Source organism: Pleurodeles waltl, chromosome 4_1 (genome assembly GCF_031143425.1).
Source record: "Pleurodeles waltl isolate 20211129_DDA chromosome 4_1, aPleWal1.hap1.20221129, whole genome shotgun sequence".
NCBI lineage: Eukaryota > Metazoa > Chordata > Amphibia > Caudata > Salamandridae > Pleurodeles > Pleurodeles waltl.
Window position 1 is genome coordinate 199,082,833 of NC_090442.1, and position 19,865 is coordinate 199,102,697.

Sequence of the window (19,865 nt, forward strand, 5' to 3'; positions counted from 1 at the left end):
TTGCTCCTTTCAATCTGTATTATTCTCTTATAGAGAAACCAACGTTGAAATCTTACAAAGAACTAAGTCAAAATGTACCTTAAAACAATTAATCTCAATTATATTTTGGTAATGTGGGGAATGGGGAGATCACACATCCCTGAGATGAAAGATGTTGGAAAAACATTACCTCAAACTGAAGTATTGTAAACTTGTTATGCATTATTTTAGTTCTGCAAGAAGTTGAGATAAGTTTTTATTTTTAGGGTTTTCGGTCGTGGAATGGAGGTCATTATCAACATAAAGTGTCAGTATTACTACCAGTGTTTAGGGCTGAACTTATTAGCAAAAGCAAACCTGCTAAAATGCTCATGCCCATCCCACATTTCAGTACAAGAGATTGAGTAAAATGAAGGCATATTTGGTAAAATCAGTTGATCTGAATTATCTGCAGAGATTCCTTCTAAAAACGTTTTTACATCTGAAAACTTGCCAGGTCTGGTTGTTCAGTGGACAAAGCATTCACTCGAGAAACCTGTTTGATCTCATGGCCGTAGGCTCAAATTCTGGTTCACTTAGCCTTTCATTCCTTCTATTGAGTTGACTAACAATAAAAATACCGGGTATTCAGCGCCAAGGTGCCTCAGATGGTGAACGTATGTTTTACAAATACAAATGTTAAGAGTGTTCACTTGTAAAGTTATGACACCTGGAGAAGCAAAAAAGCTCATTCATCCATTGTATGAAATTAATTTGTGAGCAATAAACATGTTGGAATATGAACAAAAGGAAAAATATGTATAACACCACCAAAGTTGCGGAGGCAAAGAATGCTGATGGGAAAGGTATGTATGTACCTTCTGCAGAACAGAGAAAGAGGAGTGACTGACAGACTGACTTCAAGCTTTCTAGGATGAAGTATTGTCTAATACTAAGACTTCCTAAATGTCGAGTACAATGGATAATGGGCTATCTTTCCCCTACTTGTTTCCCCTCCTCAGGATTACTGTTAATGAAACATACTTTATTTGCGTGGGCAGTTTACAGAGAATATAAATACTCAGAACATCAGCATGTGTACAGGACTATCTAAGGGATACGCTCCTGTGGCTTCTTAGTTCCCTTCAGCTACAGTCACAGACTCCTACTGCATTTATTTTCTTTCATATTTTATTTTATCTTTCTGGTTGTGTTTATACAGGTTTACAGTGTTCATTCTGAATATGGCGTAGACAACAAATACAGAAAAAAACCTACTCAAAGCAAGGGTCACCAAGGAGGTTTGAGCTTCTTTAACAAGTGTGAAATGGGGTTCAGCCCATAAGAACATCTGTATATACCAACAAAGACGAAAGTTTGCCACTTACTACTCGGCCACAGAAACAACAAAAGTCACTTGACACCATGTTCACACGCAGTTTAGTATGCAGCTACCTGTGGCAGGAAAGGCCATACAGGCCTTGCAATTACTACACTGGTTTCGGTGACAATGCACAAACTTTCAGAACAATTATGATGTTCATTTGTCACTCCACGTAGCCACAGCACCCCCCCATCCGCCCCATGCACATATTACTGCCATAGTATTGTAGATCACAAACCCAATCTAATTCTACTAAAAGCTTTTGTCTGCAATGCTGTGACACACACTGAAGAATGGCCCTGTTGCTTTTTAAAGTTGTGCTGAATGACATGAAAAAACTGGAATAGACATTAATCGCATGCACCCACCATCATGCTTTGAGACCCACTCCAAATAAAACCATCCATTAAAACAAAATACAGAAAATCACGATCACATCACCCTGATAACAAAACATCACAGATAACATTTGAAATAAAAGCAGAAAACCTATGCACGGCCTACAATAGTGTCTCACCTGTACTGTCAGTATCTGAGGTGTTTGCTGATTTGGAATTACTGGCTGTGGTGGGGCAGGGATGCTTGAGGCAGGGAGCTGCTGGGGTTGGAACGGTCCTGTCTGCTGGACAGAAGATGCTTGCTGAATATTCTGCAAAGAGAAATATATTGGGTATATTGTTCAAGAATGGGGAGACATTGATGCTTTTATATAGTTTGCAACATATGTATTTTCTCCAGTTCTTTCGGTATGCAACAACTCGAACCAAGCTCTCAAGCCCCCACATCTATACTTAACTATACACCCTGACCTATAAAGCAATCACTTCCTGCAAGCAAAGTTGAGAATATATACTTTGATGCTACTAGATATTCTGGGGGGAGAGGGGATATCTTTGCAAAGTATTTTCCGATAACTACTGCTACAGGTGTTCCTTTTAATTGCAATAAAACTATGGGATGATAAATTCTAGAAGCATGTGAATCTGGATAAGTTCCTATTTTAGAAGAGGAAGATAGGTAGTAAGTACAATAAAACAATTCAAACATTCATGCTGACAGGAAAGACTTGGAATGGGCCAGAATTTCCAATTACCGTCTCAGACAATATAGATTTATCCCATGTTTGTCTACTCAGCATAGAACATCTTCGCTTAAGTAAATTTTTCTATCACTGGCAGATTATTCAAGACAATTTGCAAATGAAACTCGTATTCTGAGCTTCCTGGCAGATGCTCAAAAATATTTTATAAGTTGCTTGGGAGCAGATTAATCAATTTTTGTAGAAAGGGTCTACCCTAAAAGGTACTCTTTTTAACATGGATGACTATTAACTGATCACACAATATGCTCTCCAGCAATGATATCATGGTTATTGTGTGCTGAGAGATTAGAGGTCCAAATTGGCAACATCCTTTATGTTTTCCACTTTGAGACCACCAAAGAAGGAAGTGCATTATTTAACTGGGGTTGCAATCCTTTTCAATTGTGAATACAGGTATTGAGCCAATCTGAAGCATGTTCCTCCATGCTAGAGGGACAACATGGATGCACAAAGCCATGACGCATTGGTGTCTCTAGAGTCAATATGCCGCAGAAGCGCTAAGCAATGTAAAAGTGAACAAGCAGTAGGTTTGAAGGAACACACTTTGCATTCTTTGTACTGGAAAGTGTAAATGTGAGAAACAAAATTTCAACTACCATACATCCCAAAATGAAAATTAACGATTTTTAATCAATGTTTACATATATGATTTTTTTTAAAAGGATAAATATGTAACAGACAATACCAACTTGAAACTAAGCATTTACTAACTTAAACATTAGTCAGTCAAAAGTTCTTCATTCAGATATTCTCAAGCCATAAAAGCACAGAATAGAACAATACAATCCTAAAACTACATTGAAAGAATAATAAAAACATGGTTAAAATCGAAGTGATTCCAATTCATAGGTTTACGAAAGTTCATATATCAGAACTGTTCATCACACAGCCCCACATAGGTTTCTAACCTTATTCCACAACGAACAACATTTAACAGTGCTACACAGAGAAGCAACGTTTCTCTAGGAGATCTTCTCTTGGATAAACAAAGAACTGATCTCAGGAAGAGCTTCTGGTTAGAGAACATAAATGGCAAAATAAAGTGTATGGTGCTTTGCTTTGCTGAATCATCACAAGGGCAGTTTGGCAAGGTTGCACACCAATGAACATCCTCGGGAATGGCCACTAATAAATGAAGATTAAAACAGAAACTGGTAAGCAAAAAACAGCTTTTTGTGTCAAACACTGAAATCAAATAAAATTCACAACGCAGTGATGATTAATGGGGTTAAAGTTGGTTCTACTACTTAGTCTCCATAACACAAAGTACAGTAGCTCAATATTGTTACATTGTCAATATGCAACCCTACAACCCAACTGGAGGTGTGCCACAATTACTGTCCTGATTTAACTGTGGGGATGATCATCCTTATGGAAGAGGAAGCCTCATACACTTAGTAGTGCCATGATCCTTGGCTACCTCTCTCCAGCCTGGTAAGACAATGTCACCAGGGCAGACACAAACCTCCAGACAGACTCTGACTGGAGGGAGTTCTTATATAAAAGGATACCGGACTTATGCAGGATCCAGACTGTTTAAAAATGCTTTGAGAAACCTCAGTATTTTATCCTTAATAATGCGGTTCTCATGTATGAATAAAACCGAATCTGGAGTGTGTTACTGAAGTCAATGACTCAATCAGTCCTTCTAAGCCAAAATGCCCGTGATTTTGGCAGTGGCATGATCCCATTGTTAAGTGGGTATGTGTTAACTTAATACCCCATAACTCTGTGACACACTGTCATGTATGATTTCCCACGTTTGAGCTACAATAATTGCTAGTATTCAGTCGCATCAATCAGTCAGTCAGAGATTTGTAGAGTGGCAAATGACCCAAAGGGTCTCAAGGTGATGTGAAGCATCTTGTCAAGCAGTAGCAGCATAGTGTTACGGATTCTACTTCTTTGGCTCATAACTCGATACTGAAGTGAATAAGTCGGCTGTGCATGAACCTTCTTTCTGGTGGCCTCAACAGTGGCACAAACCGAGAAACCGATATGTTCTCATATTTACAAACGTATGACCCTTACCGGATAGCGAGACTCTAGAATGAATATTTGCCCAAATATGAAATAATTTCTATGAAATGATCAGTGACTTAAATTAACACGTAACTGTGTCCCATAACATCATGAACATAGTGTGTGACTACAAAGGACACTGTCCCACTTCCAGACCAAGAAGTGGTATCTCCTAAAGTCTAGGGTAAGGGATATTTCATATAGGGGTGAATCTTTGAAGATGGTACCACAATTTTGTTTTTTACCAGTTATCTAAGAATGAATTAGATTTTATAGTAATGTATTCATGTGAATAGTCTGCACTGAAATTATACGGTGAGTGGTTGCGCTATACAAGCACTGATTGACTGATGTGCCTACAAATACGAGCACGTTTCACATGTGCAGCGTTGCAGCAGAAATTCACAAGCATGCCCACCACACAAACCGATATATAGGGAAGCCTTAGAATAGGTCGGTGGAGAAGGAAAGACTTATTTAAATAATTTTCTCTTATTTTCTGAAAACTGACAGGTTGATTTCCATTTCCTGCACTCAGGAAGGACTTCCCTCGGTTATTTTGTTAAATTTAGTTTTTGGACTCAGCGCTAGTATGTGAGAATAAACAAGGGATCCACAACCCTGGTGAATGCCCCAGACTCGCTAAGGTTAGATAGATGGGAAAATACAGGTTGGCTTAGGAGGACTGATTGAGTCACTGACCTCAATAACACATTTTAGATTCGGTTTTTAATCATACCCGAGAACCCCACTATTAAAGGTGACATACCAGGATTTTGCAAGGCATTTTTAAGCAATCTGGATCCAGCATATGTCCAGTATCCTTTTATATAAGAACTCCTTCCAGTCAGAGTCAGTCTGGAGGTGTGAGTCTGCCCTGGGGGCATTGTCCTACCAGTGTGGAGAGAGGTTGCCAAGGATGAAGCATGACATTAAGTGTGTGTGGCTTCCTCTTCCATAAGAATGATCCTCCCCGCAGTTAAATCTGGTCAGTAATTCCTGAATGCCTGCAGTTGGGAAGTTGTATGAAATAGAGACACAATGGTCAAGTATTAGCTTGGATTGGATAGATCCTGTGACACTAAGAAGTAGTCCATCTCACCGCACTTTTGAGTAGTGAGGGGAGGGGCACCCTGGGCGTTGATTTATTGGCAAAAACCAGGGATCTGGAGGTCAACAATGCCTCCCCAAGAGGTGTATGCTGGAAATATATATACTTCTCCCCCTTCGATGACTCCAGGCCACATGAGAAGGGACCAGCTTTCCCACAAGCCTAGCGTTAAAATGCTCCCTACTCCCCCTGCCCCCAAGCCAATCAGTACCTCTTTGTTATGACTATACAGGAAAGACACTAGGTCGCTCTCTAAATCGACTAAGGAGGTTACACAGGAGTCAGACACTACATAGGGTGATCAAAACCATGTCAAAACAGTATGGGGTTTGTTAGTCCTAAGTAAGGATTGTTCATAACGCAGTACATGCGAATTTCACAGAGCACAGAACTGCTAAGCCTACATACTGTTTGGAAACCATTAACACCAAAATCCTCAATAGCCAAGACTCCTGCAATAAGACAATGTCCACTTTGTTTATAGTAGAGAGTAAGAGTGGGTTCCTAAGTTTGGAATGGACACCAGAGAGCTTCCACGGCATACCGCTCAGCCCTTCCCATCCGGCCTCTCTTTGGATCCGTGTCACAAAGGATCGGTAAACTCTCACACCCGTCCCTATGAATGTGTTTGTGGGACTGAGCATTCAACCACTCAGGGGTGGAGAGTGAATCTAGCTCTTCCAGAGAAGCGAGTGCTTCAAAAGAGTTCCTCACCTCTATATTGTACATTGAACTCACAACCCCTAGTCATGTTCCTTTACTTTCCAGTGCCTTGCAGAAAGAACCTCCTGTAGAAGTAAAGTAAAGGTAACACCTGGATAGTGCTTAGGGACAGAGACGGCTAGCTAAAAAAAAGAAAAAAAAAAAAATCAATATAGCAGCGTGCGGTGACTTAAAATGAACTATTATGCCATCTGTGGTAAATTCCTGCGCACTCCAACCCACCCAGGGGGACCTCCTGACTCTCTGCTGAAGAAGGGATTAACCCAGAAACACGTGTCCAGAGATGCACAGCAAAGGCTGCACCTATTTAGAGGTGAAATATTTAAAAGTAACAGAGTTCGTTTTTTGAGGAAACTACATTTACCATGATGCAATGGGGCTGATTATTTGCTGGGATGTTAGGCAGGTGTGCTCCAAACTGTCTGTGACTTTAAAAAGGCTCCCTTGAGCCACTGGGCTGACGAGCTCTGGAGCAGGCACCAGCATGCCAGTGAAGAGGTATTGAAACCAGATGATTAATGGCAGCATTTCCAGCACCCCGCAAATGTGCTTTATTTGTTCTCTGCTGAAGAAGGGATTAACCCAGAAACACGTGTCCAGAGATGCACAGCAAAGGCTGCACCTATTTAGAGGTGAAATATTTAAAAGTAACAGAGTTCGTTTTTTGAGGAAACTACATTTACCATGATGCAATGGGGCTGATTATTTGCTGGGATGTTAGGCAGGTGTGCTCCAAACTGTCTGTGACTTTAAAAAGGCTCCCTTGAGCCACTGGGCTGACGAGCTCTGGAGCAGGCACCAGCATGCCAGTGAAGAGGTATTGAAACCAGATGATTAATGGCAGCATTTCCAGCACCCCGCAAATGTGCTTTATTTGTTCTCTGCTGAAGAAGGGATTAACCCAGAAACACATGTGTCCAGAGATGCACAGCAAAGGCTGCACCTATTTAGAGGTGAAATATTTAAAAGTAACAGAGTTCGTTTTTTGAGGAAACTACATTTACCATGATGCAATGGGGCTGATTATTTGCTGGGATGTTAGGCAGGTGTGCTCCAAACTGTCTGTGACTTTAAAAAGGCTCCCTTGAGCCACTGGGCTGACGAGCTCTGGAGCAGGCACCAGCATGCCAGTGAAGAGGTATTGAAACCAGATGATTAATGGCAGCATTTCCAGCACCCCGCAAATGTGCTTTATTTGTTCTCTGCTGAAGAAGGGATTAACCCAGAAACACATGTGTCCAGAGATGCACAGCAAAGGCTGCACCTATTTAGAGGTGAAATATTTAAAAGTAACAGAGTTCGTTTTTTGAGGAAACTACATTTACCATGATGCAATGGGGCTGATTATTTGCTGGGATGTTAGGCAGGTGTGCTCCAAACTGTCTGTGACTTTAAAAAGGCTCCCTTGAGCCACTGGGCTGACGAGCTCTGGAGCAGGCACCAGCATGCCAGTGAAGAGGTATTGAAACCAGATGATTAATGGCAGCATTTCCAGCACCCCGCAAATGTGCTTTATTTGTTCTCTGCTGAAGAAGGGATTAACCCAGAAACACATGTGTCCAGAGATGCACAGCAAAGGCTGCACCTATTTAGAGGTGAAATATTTAAAAGTAACAGAGTTCGTTTTTTGAGGAAACTACATTTACCATGATGCAATGGGGCTGATTATTTGCTGGGATGTTAGGCAGGTGTGCTCCAAACTGTCTGGGACCTCCTGACCCTATTAACCTGCCTTGAAAGGTCCTGGCCCAAGCTAATGGTTACTTTATTTTTCAATGCCAAATTATGTTCTCTTTGGTGGGGTTTTAGGGTCGGTACGTTCTTATCACATAAGAGGTACACTTCAGTGGAAGCTGGGGAGCAGGGGCCAGGGGGTTACTCACTTGTCCTACAAATGTCTCAGGACCTCTAACCTCCCACATTTTCCTGTTAAAATGGCACCCTTACTTCTTGGGCCCCTTATCCCTGGGCAGTATAGCACCTGCTCCTAGTTGGTATTAATGGTATTAGGGGGGGGGACTAGGGGCTCAGACTAATGCAGCAAGGAGCTTGTCAATAGAGGCCCTGGAGAAGGAGGCCTCATTGGCACAGCCTCTGGCAGCTGGGCAGACAAAACTGATACCAACTTGTTGGCTTACTCTGTCCTCCCCAAACAAGCCAAAATGGGGTCAAGTTTGTTATTAGGAGCTCCAGTAGTTTGCTTCAGATGGCATCCAAGATGTCCTTAAATTTGACCCTTTCTTCTGTACTTTCCTCCAGAGAAATGAGCAAGGATGACAAACCAGACTTCTTAGAAACCGCCTCGCCATTTGTTCTGTTTTTTGCACCTGCTTTGCCCCAGGGTTTTGCTTTGTGGTGAAGTTCATGTGATGACCCCTCCAATATTACATTAGATGAGGCTTGCGCCAGGGCCCTAAGTGAGCAAGTCATTGACAGTGGAGGAATGGTTGTAACCACAACAGTGTATAATTGGATTTTCTGAAAAGGCTGTAGTTAAAATTTCTTGGGATTGATTCAAAATCCCAGACTGTGAATACCGTCAAACAATATAAAGGTTTCCTTAGCAGTTCTCTTCAAATTGAGCATTTGTCAGTTAATCACCAGGGTAAGTTGAAATACGAACTTTCTGAAAGGTAAGATGAGCAATCACAACTGAAACCGTGGAGGGCTGGTGTTTAGAGCTAACAGCATCAGTACCAATGGTGTAATAACCTCCAGTATCAAGCCTCAAGTATTGCTTAAGTGCCTCCTTTCCATGTAAGTGGTAATAGGCATCTTGAAAAACTACAAACTGCAAGTCCGACAAGATCTGTGATAAACATTCCATGCAGAATGATTTCATAAAGGGTTCAGGTCTAAAAGACTGAAGCTCTGCATACGTCCGAGGCCTTCATGGGCACAAGAGTACTTGAAGATAAATTACTAAAGTATTCCCCCCTCCCCCGCGTGGCGAAGGTTTGAATGGTCATTAAAAGAGGTTTATGAGCTTCCTCCAGACTTTCAGTAGAGGGCGTCTGACCTTTTGGGAGGACACGGAGGTACATAGTGATAAAGTGCAGTCTTTTGGGATATCTGAGCGCTCAATTGTCTTGGCTAAGTGTTCAGTGATATTGAAAAGAGGACAACCTCCCAAAAAAGGATACCGAAACAAACTATTTGTATCCCAAACGGAAAGGCCCCTCTCTTTTGATAGTTGGGAATACTGTGTTAGAGAAGATGAGACTTCCTTGGTTTTAAAATCAACTCACCCCTGATGTAGATGTAGACTGCTACCCATAAGACTGTTCTCCATCTTTAAAAGCATTAAAGGTCCGAAAAAGTTTGTAGAAGCCTAACCTTTGGAGGACTGTAGTTATTAAATTCACTGAATTTGCAATTCAGTGAATTCAAGAGCTCCCCTCTAGATGGAACAAATGTTTTACCATCGAAAGGTTCAAGTATACAATTTGATCTAAAAGTCACTGTGCAAAGAGAAAGCATTAAAAAGCCAAGCAGGAAGTCTCATGTGCAAGGTTTATGCCTAAAGCTATTTTCTACCTTTTCTTTTGTTTATATGTATCAGTTGCAAGCTGCTTCCTTTACCTCCAAATTTCTATCCTGCTTCCATGCACTACGTTCTGGCATCTTCTGTAACTGGATGGTTTTGCACGTTGTAATATACCATTGCAGATTTTGGATTGAGCTGCCATCAGGAAAGAGATTCATTCTGCTAAGAATTTTTCCTCTTCTACCCATGCTCATGCTTTCACCTACTCATTTGAAACTAGATGAAAATGTGATAACAGCAGATTCAGGTGTCAAATTGTCCATGATATCTTTGGGTTTCTCGTTCCAAAGCACTGGAAATAGAACAAGGAATGCGACCTATTCAAACCAAAGATGGGCTGTTTTGACATAGGAATTTGTGCCAAGTAAAGGCTTCACAGGTGCAGAAGACCTAATAGACAGCCTTTAAAGAGAATACAAGTCTCTAAAGTCTACCCAGTATAGTTATGCACAGCATTTTTCTTAGTGTGGTTCCAGACTCGCCCTGTGTGTCCATAACAGGTACACAGGGAGGTTGACAGAGGTACCAGTGGCAATTTCCTCGTACTTTTCACTGAGGAGACCATTAAAACATTTCATTTCCGATTGTCATCTAACAAGAAGACACAAGACTTTGATATCCATATTCAAGACGACGCAAATTATTACTTACAAAACTAATTTAATTAATACAAGGTTACAAAGAAAGGCTACATGCTTTAAATCAACTATGGTAGAATAACATTTGCTCTAAAGTATGGTCTTCAATCTAAGAAATCAGGCTTCTGGAGCTAATGAACTCTCTTCTTGTCCAATTTTTCATGATTAAATCCCCAATGATTTGATTTAAAATAAAAACTAATGGAAATAAACGATTTAGTTGAGTCATAACCAATGTCCATATTTACTCACTTTCACAGTGTTTTGTGGGCTGGTCAATTTTAAGGGCCTGAGCATCTGGTCCTTGTAAAAGTTCAACATGTGTACAAGTCAACGTGCATACACAAACACCAGTGCTTAGTTTGAGCTGGTAGTTGCAGATGGCACCCATTGGCACTCTACTAAGCACCCACACTTATTTTAACTCATCATATTTTGATCTAGAGCAAGTGTGTGAACAACAAACAAGGTAGAAAGAATAAGAGAAGAACAGGAAAAATGTGACAAAGGCACATACAGGCAACTGCAAGAGTGACAAAGAATCAGAAAGGGTCTGGTGATGAATTAAAGAGGCATGAAGTGGAATCAAGACTAGTAGCCTTAAGTATTGGACATGCCAGCATTCAATAGCACAGACAGCAAGTCTCGGAGCAAAACTTTGGGCCCTTTCACTTATTCTTTTACAAATTAAGCAATGACACAAAATCTCTCAGACCTTGGCAATAAAATGTTATTCTTAATAAATGAAGAACTAGTTCATCAAGAGCCCGGTCTGATAAATGTTACTGCCCCAGTGCCATTTCAGTCTGTTCTTATGTTTGAAAGTAAGCACACATTTCTCCAGAAGGCACTGGTAAAGTAAAGGAGCCTTTACTGGTGAGTGGAAGTACCAGAGTCAAAGAAGGCCAGGAAGAACCTGTGCTTGTATTGTTAAAATCTAACCTCAAACCCCAGAGGACTGGGCAATACTTTGTTAGTCTAGAAGGCTGGATTGCCTGTTCGACATCTGGAGGATGAGTATAATAAAACACTCATTAAAAGTTAAGTGATGAGCCTAAATTTTCAAGAGAAAAAACAGATAAAAGCTTTCAAACATTCCTAATAAGTGTGATATGAAGAAAGCGATCAGTTGACCTAGAGAAAATAACCCACTTAATTACATTTCTCCTCTGTCAGTAATGTGTATAGGCTCTAAAAAAAAAAGTACAGCAGGTTGGATTGCAACTTAGGCAAGTGTCTGGTACCAATGTGAATCCAGGCACTAATTTGCATATTTTTTCCTGTCTTGTCCTGGTTTTTAAGTAGATGAACTAAAGAATGGACCATTAAATACAGGTTCTTACGCTGGCTTGGGTATCAGTTTAATTTCAAGAACCTTTCTATACACACTTTGTGGTGCACCTTATCTTAAAAAGCGGCAGGGTGAGCATTTTTTCCAAATGCTCAGTGCAGCCACGAGGACCAAAATCAACTATATCATCAAAGTGGTGCCAGGATAAGGGTAGGAAACAGAATCAATCTTGGAATGAATATCTTTAGATAAACACCTATGAACATTCTTAGGGAATTTGGCTCTAGTTGCCTCAATCACACGGTTCAGACATTACTCGTGACAAGTTTTTAATACCTTTTGTTATACGGTTCCTACTAAGAAAACAGGACTGCGTATTTAGGATGGCCGAACTTCAGAATGTGGGAAGCTAAGTCCGTCCACACTGTTGGAAACCGCCGGCCCAACTCCTGGATAACTCACAAAAACTCACCTACACCCACCAACCCCGCCAGGGTAAAAGATGGTTACGGCAACTTGCACATAACACTGACTCCTAAAGGAAGCAGTGGAAACAGATCTCACCCTTTTGATGAAACAAAGAAAAGTGACCAGCATAATGAGTGTGGTAAAGATAATGAACAATCCAATAATGTTAAAGGAGTTCTAGAGGTGCCTACATAACCGTAAGACTATAATGACAACACTACACAGCAGGTGTACCCCTCTGCCGGGCCCGATCTGTAGGATTAGCTTCTGCCCCATACCTGGAAATGGTGTCAGGAGTCAGCCTGCAGTGTAGATGGCAATTCTCTCTGGAAGCTGGCAGATTAGCACCAGCAGAGCTAAAGTCTCACATAGTGTTCGTTCCAGGATAGTCACGGCTGGAATGCACTGACTTCCGGATCAGTGCAACATTTATATAATAAAATCACACTGTGTTAGAAGCACAGGTCTGAGGGAATACATAAGCTGTCTCCTAACCGAGCAACACAAGCACTTGGATATCTTGTACTGTGTTCCTAGCCTTGGACAGAATGACTGATTACATGTCATGCAAAAGCTAACTAAAACAAGCAATTTGTATAATATATTACTAGAATATCATCATGCAGACGAAATGAAATGGTGTGTAAAATGTCATTGCTAAAAGCGAAGCAGCTAAAACGAGAAAAATCTGCAATATGACATGAAGCTAAGAAAACAAGGGAACCAACTCGTGTCCAAGAGGTCCTCACAACATCTTTCAACTAAATTCAGCAGTTTCAATTCCTCCATAAAATCCACAGATGCACCTTTACTACCCATACTTTTTATGACAGATAAGATACAATTTCTCAGCAACTCTAAATAACTTCCATCTTACTTCAGTGTGGTTTCTCAACATGTTACACAGGCTTTATGCGGGTCACCAAGAACAGCTTACGCTACTGAATGCATCGTCAAGAGTACTGCGTGGTAATAGAGAATGAAAAATGTTCTGTTGTTTTAAGATGTGAAGACAGTGAGAAAAACAGCATCACTCAATATGCTGAAAAGCCATTTGTTCTAGTTGCCAGCCAGAAAAAACTGGGCCTGGCTTATATGGTTGCTCCCTACATTTTGGGTGCAATGGGGCTGCTCATGTAAGTGAAAGACCGCACACACATAAATCAACAGGGCTCTTTGAGACGCTTTTTGGTCCTAACTGTGGTGGACAAGGGCTTTTAGAGTCATTTGGTAAAGAGGAAAAACGGGGATAAAATACACACAATTCCAATAATCCAAAAGGGATACAGGTTAGAATGACAAAAGAAACTTAGTTTATCTAGAAATTACAGGAAGAAAATGAGGAGATGCATGTATGATAAAGAAGAAGGCGTAGAAGACTTCAATGTAATATTCTACATTTAACTATCAAGGAAGATTGATGCATGGTCACATAGCTGCTATGAAAGATTACCTTATTAAGGGACAAATAAATTAACAATTTAGTACAAAAAATAATTTTCAATGTTAACCAATTTCCCAGAAAGGGAACACCGAAATTTCTATTGCAGCAGCCAGTCAATCTTCTGAAACAGGTGCTGGGATTATCTGCTCATCAATTTTAGTATGCCTTGCTTCTTTTCTAACTAAAGATCTAGGATGAATATACATCCTTTGTTATTTGTCTAGGGTAATAACAAAGTCTGACAAAATAAACAGACTATGATCTGCATCAAAACCATACTATCACTGCATCTGCCTTTGTGTTTGTCTTCCATCAAGGCAGACTAAAATGTTAAAAAAGCCCAAAGTGACGCCCTTAGACTTAGCAAGGATTTGAACAAGAAATAACACATTGTTTCTCTCAGAAGAGTCCTCCAATAACTGCCAGCGAGGGACAGAATTTACTTTAAGTTCACATGTGTAAGCGAAATGTAGAAACAATATAGCCCATATTACTCTGTCAACAATATTTTTCTCATTCATGCTCTCATGGGCCTTTCGCAGCTCAATACGATATGTGTCCAAAGAGTTAAGCTTAAATGCAATAGAGTGGAAAGGGGGGCAGTGGTTTAACAATTTGTGACCTATGCAATGAAGTGTATTTCTTGTCTGTACAACTGGACTGGCTCCCATCTATCCCACATTCTGGAAAGCTCTCCTTCAGGTATTAAGATGACTGTTGCAAAGAGATCCTTGTGGAGAATGCAATTAAAGACAGATAAACAAAGGAAGAAATTACTTTAGGGCCAGGCTCCCGGTCCTTATTTTCTGCATGTTTGTGTGGAGAATGGATAATTTATTTTCTATTGCGCACTGGATGCAAAATGCCACCAGACAAAACAATTTCAGCATGCTGACTGGCAAGCATGCCAAGGAAAAATATTTAACATTATACTTTATAACACAAGACCTTCTGATATTAGTAAGCGTAATGATGAGATGCAGTAACCAACAATGCTAATCTGGGAGTTGAGGGTAGATTTTCTCACTACTGCAAAATAAATTATTAAACATGGCTGATAGCCACATTGTGTTGACTTGGCTTTAAGCAGAGAGAAAATGACTGCTCTGATGAGTCAACTGTTGAGGAAGAGCTACTGGATCATAGAGGTGGTTGGTTACTACTTCTAATTACTGATAATGACTCTTACTGTGGCTCATAAGCAAAGTACACAAAATGTAATAGTAACAATGTGTCAGCATTGCAAATCTGCAGAAGCTACAGTGACATTAGAGTCCAGCATTATGGAATTAAGCACCTTACCAGTCCACAGAACAAAGCTTCTGGAGAAGAAAAAAAAAAAGACATAAACAAAACAGAGGGCACAGTAGAAAGATAACTTGTGGAAGCCCTTACAGCCACATACCTTACTGCATATCCACATTTCCTCAGCTACTGAAGTTTTTACCTCTCAAGCTACTGACTGCCTCTACACAATCTTGTCAATGGCAGGTCTTGTACTCCTTCCGCAATGTGCAACATTAGTCGTTTGGCTGTGCTCGCCCACCCCGCAGGACTGTGGTAGGGGACTTCTACAGAGCATTCAGAGTTTTCAGATTGCTTCTATCTTTTGCCCAGTAAGGTCTTGGCCTTTCACTTACCTCGCACCAAGCCCAATCCCAGAGTCAGTGGTACAACGCCACTTAGCCCGCTCTCCTTTGGTATCTGAGGGGATCGGGCACACAGCAGGAAATGAGTGCCAGCCTCATAGGGGGCGGGCTGCAAAGTGTGTTGTGGTTTTCAAGGGCGGGGGGCTAACCCATTTTTTCTGAATTCTCTGAAGGTATAGAGGGACGCCCATGCAGCCGTTTGGCAAATGTCAGGGCATGCACTACGCATGCTAAAAGCAGTAGTAGCGGCTTTGGCGCAAGCAGAATGAGCATGCAGTCCTTCTATAGGCTGCTTTTTTTACTAACGCGTAGAAGACCTGGTTCAGTGGGAGACAGACCTCTTCTGCACCTTCTCGTCTTCTTCTCGTTCCAGAGAACTCATCAAGGAGCTGATCATCCACCTGATAAATGTAAAAGCTTGGTGCTCCTTTGGGGTCCAAGCTTTGGAGTCTCTCCTCCTCAAAGTGGTACGGCAGAGCATAGAACGCTGGTAAGGTGATGTTTTGATCAATGTGCAATGGTGTTACAACTTTAGGAAAGAAAGATGCCCACTTCCACCAATCCAGCTTGTCCAAGAAGATGGTGGCGTACGGCAGTTTGGCACAGGGAGACTGAAGCTCACTCACATTCTGCACCAATGTTATGTTAGATGAACACAGTCTTTTGGGTAAGAAACTGCCAAGGGACAGCTTTGAAGCGGTTCAAAGGAAGTGTGCATCAGAAATGTGAGGACTAAGTTAAGACCCCACTGTGGCATGACAAAATGAGATGGAAGAAACAAATGTTGGAACCCTATCAAAAAGCTTCTAACTGAAATGTAAACAATGAGGGCTGATCATGCAAAAGGATGAAAGAGCTCAAAGGTACCCTTTACCTGCGACCAGAGCAAAGCCTTGCAGGGCTAAGGATAAAAACAACAAAACCACCAGCAATTTTGCCTGTAGGGAGGTCTACCTGCAGAGTAATGTGCCAAACCACAAATTTGTTCCAACAACAGGTGTCTACAGTTTTTGTGGAAGGACACCTGGCTGCAAAGATTATATCAACCACCTCCGGAGGAACGTGTTCAGCTGACTCCATTCAACCTGCAGGGTGGAGATTATGAAGGCCCTGGTGAAAAACCCTGCCCTACTGCGACAGCTGATCCTCCAGGAAAGGCAACCCGACCAGAAGACAGATGTTCAAGCCCAGGAATTAAGGACACCATACTGCCCATGGCTCCAGGTAACTCTGCCATTTGTAATCTGCTAAACGCCGACAACTGAGCTCATCCGCCCTGGCATTGAGTGATCCTGCCAGGTAGTTCACCACCAAGAAAATTCTGCCCCTTCCAGAGGTGAAGGGTGTCTTTGCAATGGTCTGTAACCCCCCCCCTCCCCTGTTTGTTACAGTACCACATGTGGTGGTGTTGCCCATGAACATGTGCATCAGCCTCCTCTCGACGACCTTCAATGCCAAGCGGATAACTCTCAGCTTCAGAAGGTTGATATGAAGCTGGAACTCCGCCACAGACAAGAGTCCTCTGATCTCACCCTCTTTTAAATGGCCACCCCAAGCCAGGAGCAATGCGTTGGTCACCACTGTCACCACCGCTGGCAATCACTGTCCAGAACCACCACTTTTGCAGTCTCCTCAGAAATATGAACGTGGTCGGAGAAATCCCTTTATGTTGGGCCCACTGAGACTTCAGATACTACTGCAACTTCAGATCCTATTCCAGGCCCACATATGCTATCTAGTGTGTTTGACCAGCAAGATGCAGGAGGACATTAGCCCCACAGCCTCAAAGTCAACCTCACTGAAAATTCCAAGCCAGAGGTTGAAAGATTGGGATCATAGCCTAAATGTCCTCTATCCCTTTCTGAGGAAAAGGTACAGAACCAAACTGTGTTCAAAATGGCTCTGATGAAGGAGAGCGTCTGAGAAGTTAATCACTGTCTGAAGGTGACTGACGAGTGCTGTGGTGAGCTCACCTTCGACAGCCAGTGAGGTAGTGGGAAGACCCGAAACCTGGCTTCCGGATTTGGACCAGTCGCATCATGGAGACTTCAGGTGCTTGGCGATATAAAGTTTCGCATTGCAGTCTTAAATGGCCTTCAGGTTCATCAATGCTAAATCACTGCAGGCCTCAGAGCCGTAACTTGACTTCAGGTACCAAAGACAACGTTGATGAGGATCTGTCATACGGATTTGTTTGCAACAGTCCTTACAGGGCTTGAAACTTGACATTTTGGGAAGTATTTCCCTTGAACACAAAAAATGGCAAGATTTTGAAGAGGTAAGGGTCTTCAAAAAACAAGTGATAGCTCTGGATCTGCTTCATGAGGTGCATAAAGAAAGGAACTGACATCAGCATGCAGGCATGGTGCCTATATAGGCTCTGCATGCCATTTTCAGAAAGGCATAAGTGCAGCCCTGCTGACAAGACATACCGCTGCCCAGAGGTACTGCTGAAAAGTTTGGTAATTCAGTCTAATGCCTGAAGAATATTCAGAAGGTAAAGAATCTGCAGCTAGAAGTCTCTATCAGAAATCATCATCAATACTCTGTAGCAGCACAGCAGCAAATGAAAGCTGGAAGTAGTGAGAGGGAGAGCATGGCACAGCACAGCAGTCTGGAAGGCAGAAACCTGAGTCAGTTTGATGAATACTAGAAAAGCTAGATAAGAAGAAATGTTGAGTCAGTCTAGGGAAAACGAAGGCCAGCTACTGCCCGATTTGGAGGTGGAGATGGACGTTTTAGGGTGGTGATAATTGTGCAGAGTGTTTTTTCTAATTACTGCTGTTAGAAATTGGGTTTCTGGTTGGCAGAGGTATGCACCCTGCCCAAGCAGGAACCACAATCCTAGTCAGGATGAGTCAGATACATACTCTAAATTAACCTGTGTTCGCCCTCTGGTAGTTTGGCATAGAGCAGGTAGGCAATCTTAATTAAAAAAGGTAATGTGTAAGGTATTGGTGCAACACTTAAAACAGTAAAACAGTGGAGACACCACACAAAAAGATACAGCATCTGGTTAGAAAAATAAAGATTCATTTAATGAACAAAACAAGACCAAAGCGACAAATATCCAATAAGTTGAAGTTGAGATATGAATTTTTGAAGAATAAATGTGACCGTAGTGCTTAGAAACAAAGGGCAAACCGGGCCTATCTGGTCGTGTTAAATCAGGTCAAATCTGAAAGCCAGGCTGGACGAGCTGGAGCATGTGGCCAGCCTTAGCCCACTGAAATCAGTATCGGGGTCGCGTCGTTGTCGAGCAAGAATTCGAGGAGTAGCTGAGTCGATGTGTAATCTTTGATCCTGGCGATGTAGGTGATGTGTCGGCTCCGAACTATGCAATCTGAGATGCAATGCTGCTGAACCCCTTAGGTGGAGGCGTTGCATCATCGTCGAGCTGTGCAGCCGGCGATGTGATGTCTCCTGAAGCAGCAATGCGACTGGCATTGAAAGAGATGTGTCAGTTCCGACCGGCGCAATGACTGCGATGAGTGGATTTTGGTAGCTGAAGTGCTTTATATCCACTTTCAAGGACCTAGGACTGGATTGGCACCACTTGGCAGAGTAAACCCTGCAGCAAGCAAAGTCCAGGTGATGTTGCAGGTTGTGTTGGAAGTGTTTTGTGTCTCTAAGACTTCAGAAGAACTGGAGGAAAGCCAGCAAGCCCTTGGAGTCACTCTGGGTTCAAGTGAGATGGTCCTTCCTCAGTAGTACAGCACAGTAGAAAAGCAGTTATTACACAGTAGCAGTCCTGAGTGGCAGTCATTGTAGCAGCCCAGCTGTCCTCCTTCCTGGTCGAGTTCTTCAAAGGTCCAGAAGTGTTCTGATTTGGTAGGGTCAGATGTCCAGTTCTCATACCTAGTTGTGCCTTTGAAGTGGGGGTGACTTCAAAGAGGGGTCTATGAAGTGGAGAGGTCTTACCTTCCTGCCCTGGCTCCGGACTCACTACAGAGGTTAAGCAGTCATTTATGTGGGAGTCAGGTCGGTCAGCTCCTCCCTCCAATTCTGCCAGGATGACTCATCAACATGCACGATGACTCTAACATGCAGATGGCCCCTCAGTCACACCTAACTTTCCTTTGTCTGAAGCTTTCTAGAGTGAATGCAGGTAACCAGCTGTCACACCTGCCGTGCCATGTATTGGAGAGAGGCTGAGGGCAAACAGGGTTAAGTTTAGGAAAATGCCAACTTTCTAAAAGTGGCATTTTCAAAATTGTAATAGCAAATCTGACTTTACCATTAAGGAGGACGTATCATTACAATTTCAGAGATACTAAACATGATGGGTCTACTCCTTCTCAATCAGGAATTACACTTTATTAAATGTAATAAGGAAACCCCAGTGTTTGCCTATGAGTGGGGTAGGCATCACAGTAGTGAAAAACTAATCTGGGAGTTTTTCCACTATCAGGACCTGGCTATGTCCTGCCTTTTGATTACATAGTACCGTGCCATGTGGGCAACTATGGATTACCTTAGGGGTGAATTACATGTAACAAAAGGGGAGTTTAAGGCTTGGCAAGGGGTC

The 19,865-nt window shown here is 42.1% G+C and overlaps 1 protein-coding gene across 6 annotated transcripts in view; it reads right to left on the reverse strand.

The window, feature by feature from the left end:
• Positions 1-19,865, reverse strand: part of WNK1 (WNK lysine deficient protein kinase 1) — a 669,373-nt gene that overhangs the window by 284,699 nt on the left and 364,809 nt on the right. For all 6 annotated transcript variants that reach the window (XM_069228121.1, XM_069228119.1, XM_069228120.1 and 3 more), the window contains exon 10: positions 1,860-1,991. In XM_069228121.1, the coding sequence (XP_069084222.1) occupies positions 1,860-1,991 (132 nt within the window). The remainder of the gene's footprint in view (positions 1-1,859; positions 1,992-19,865) is intronic.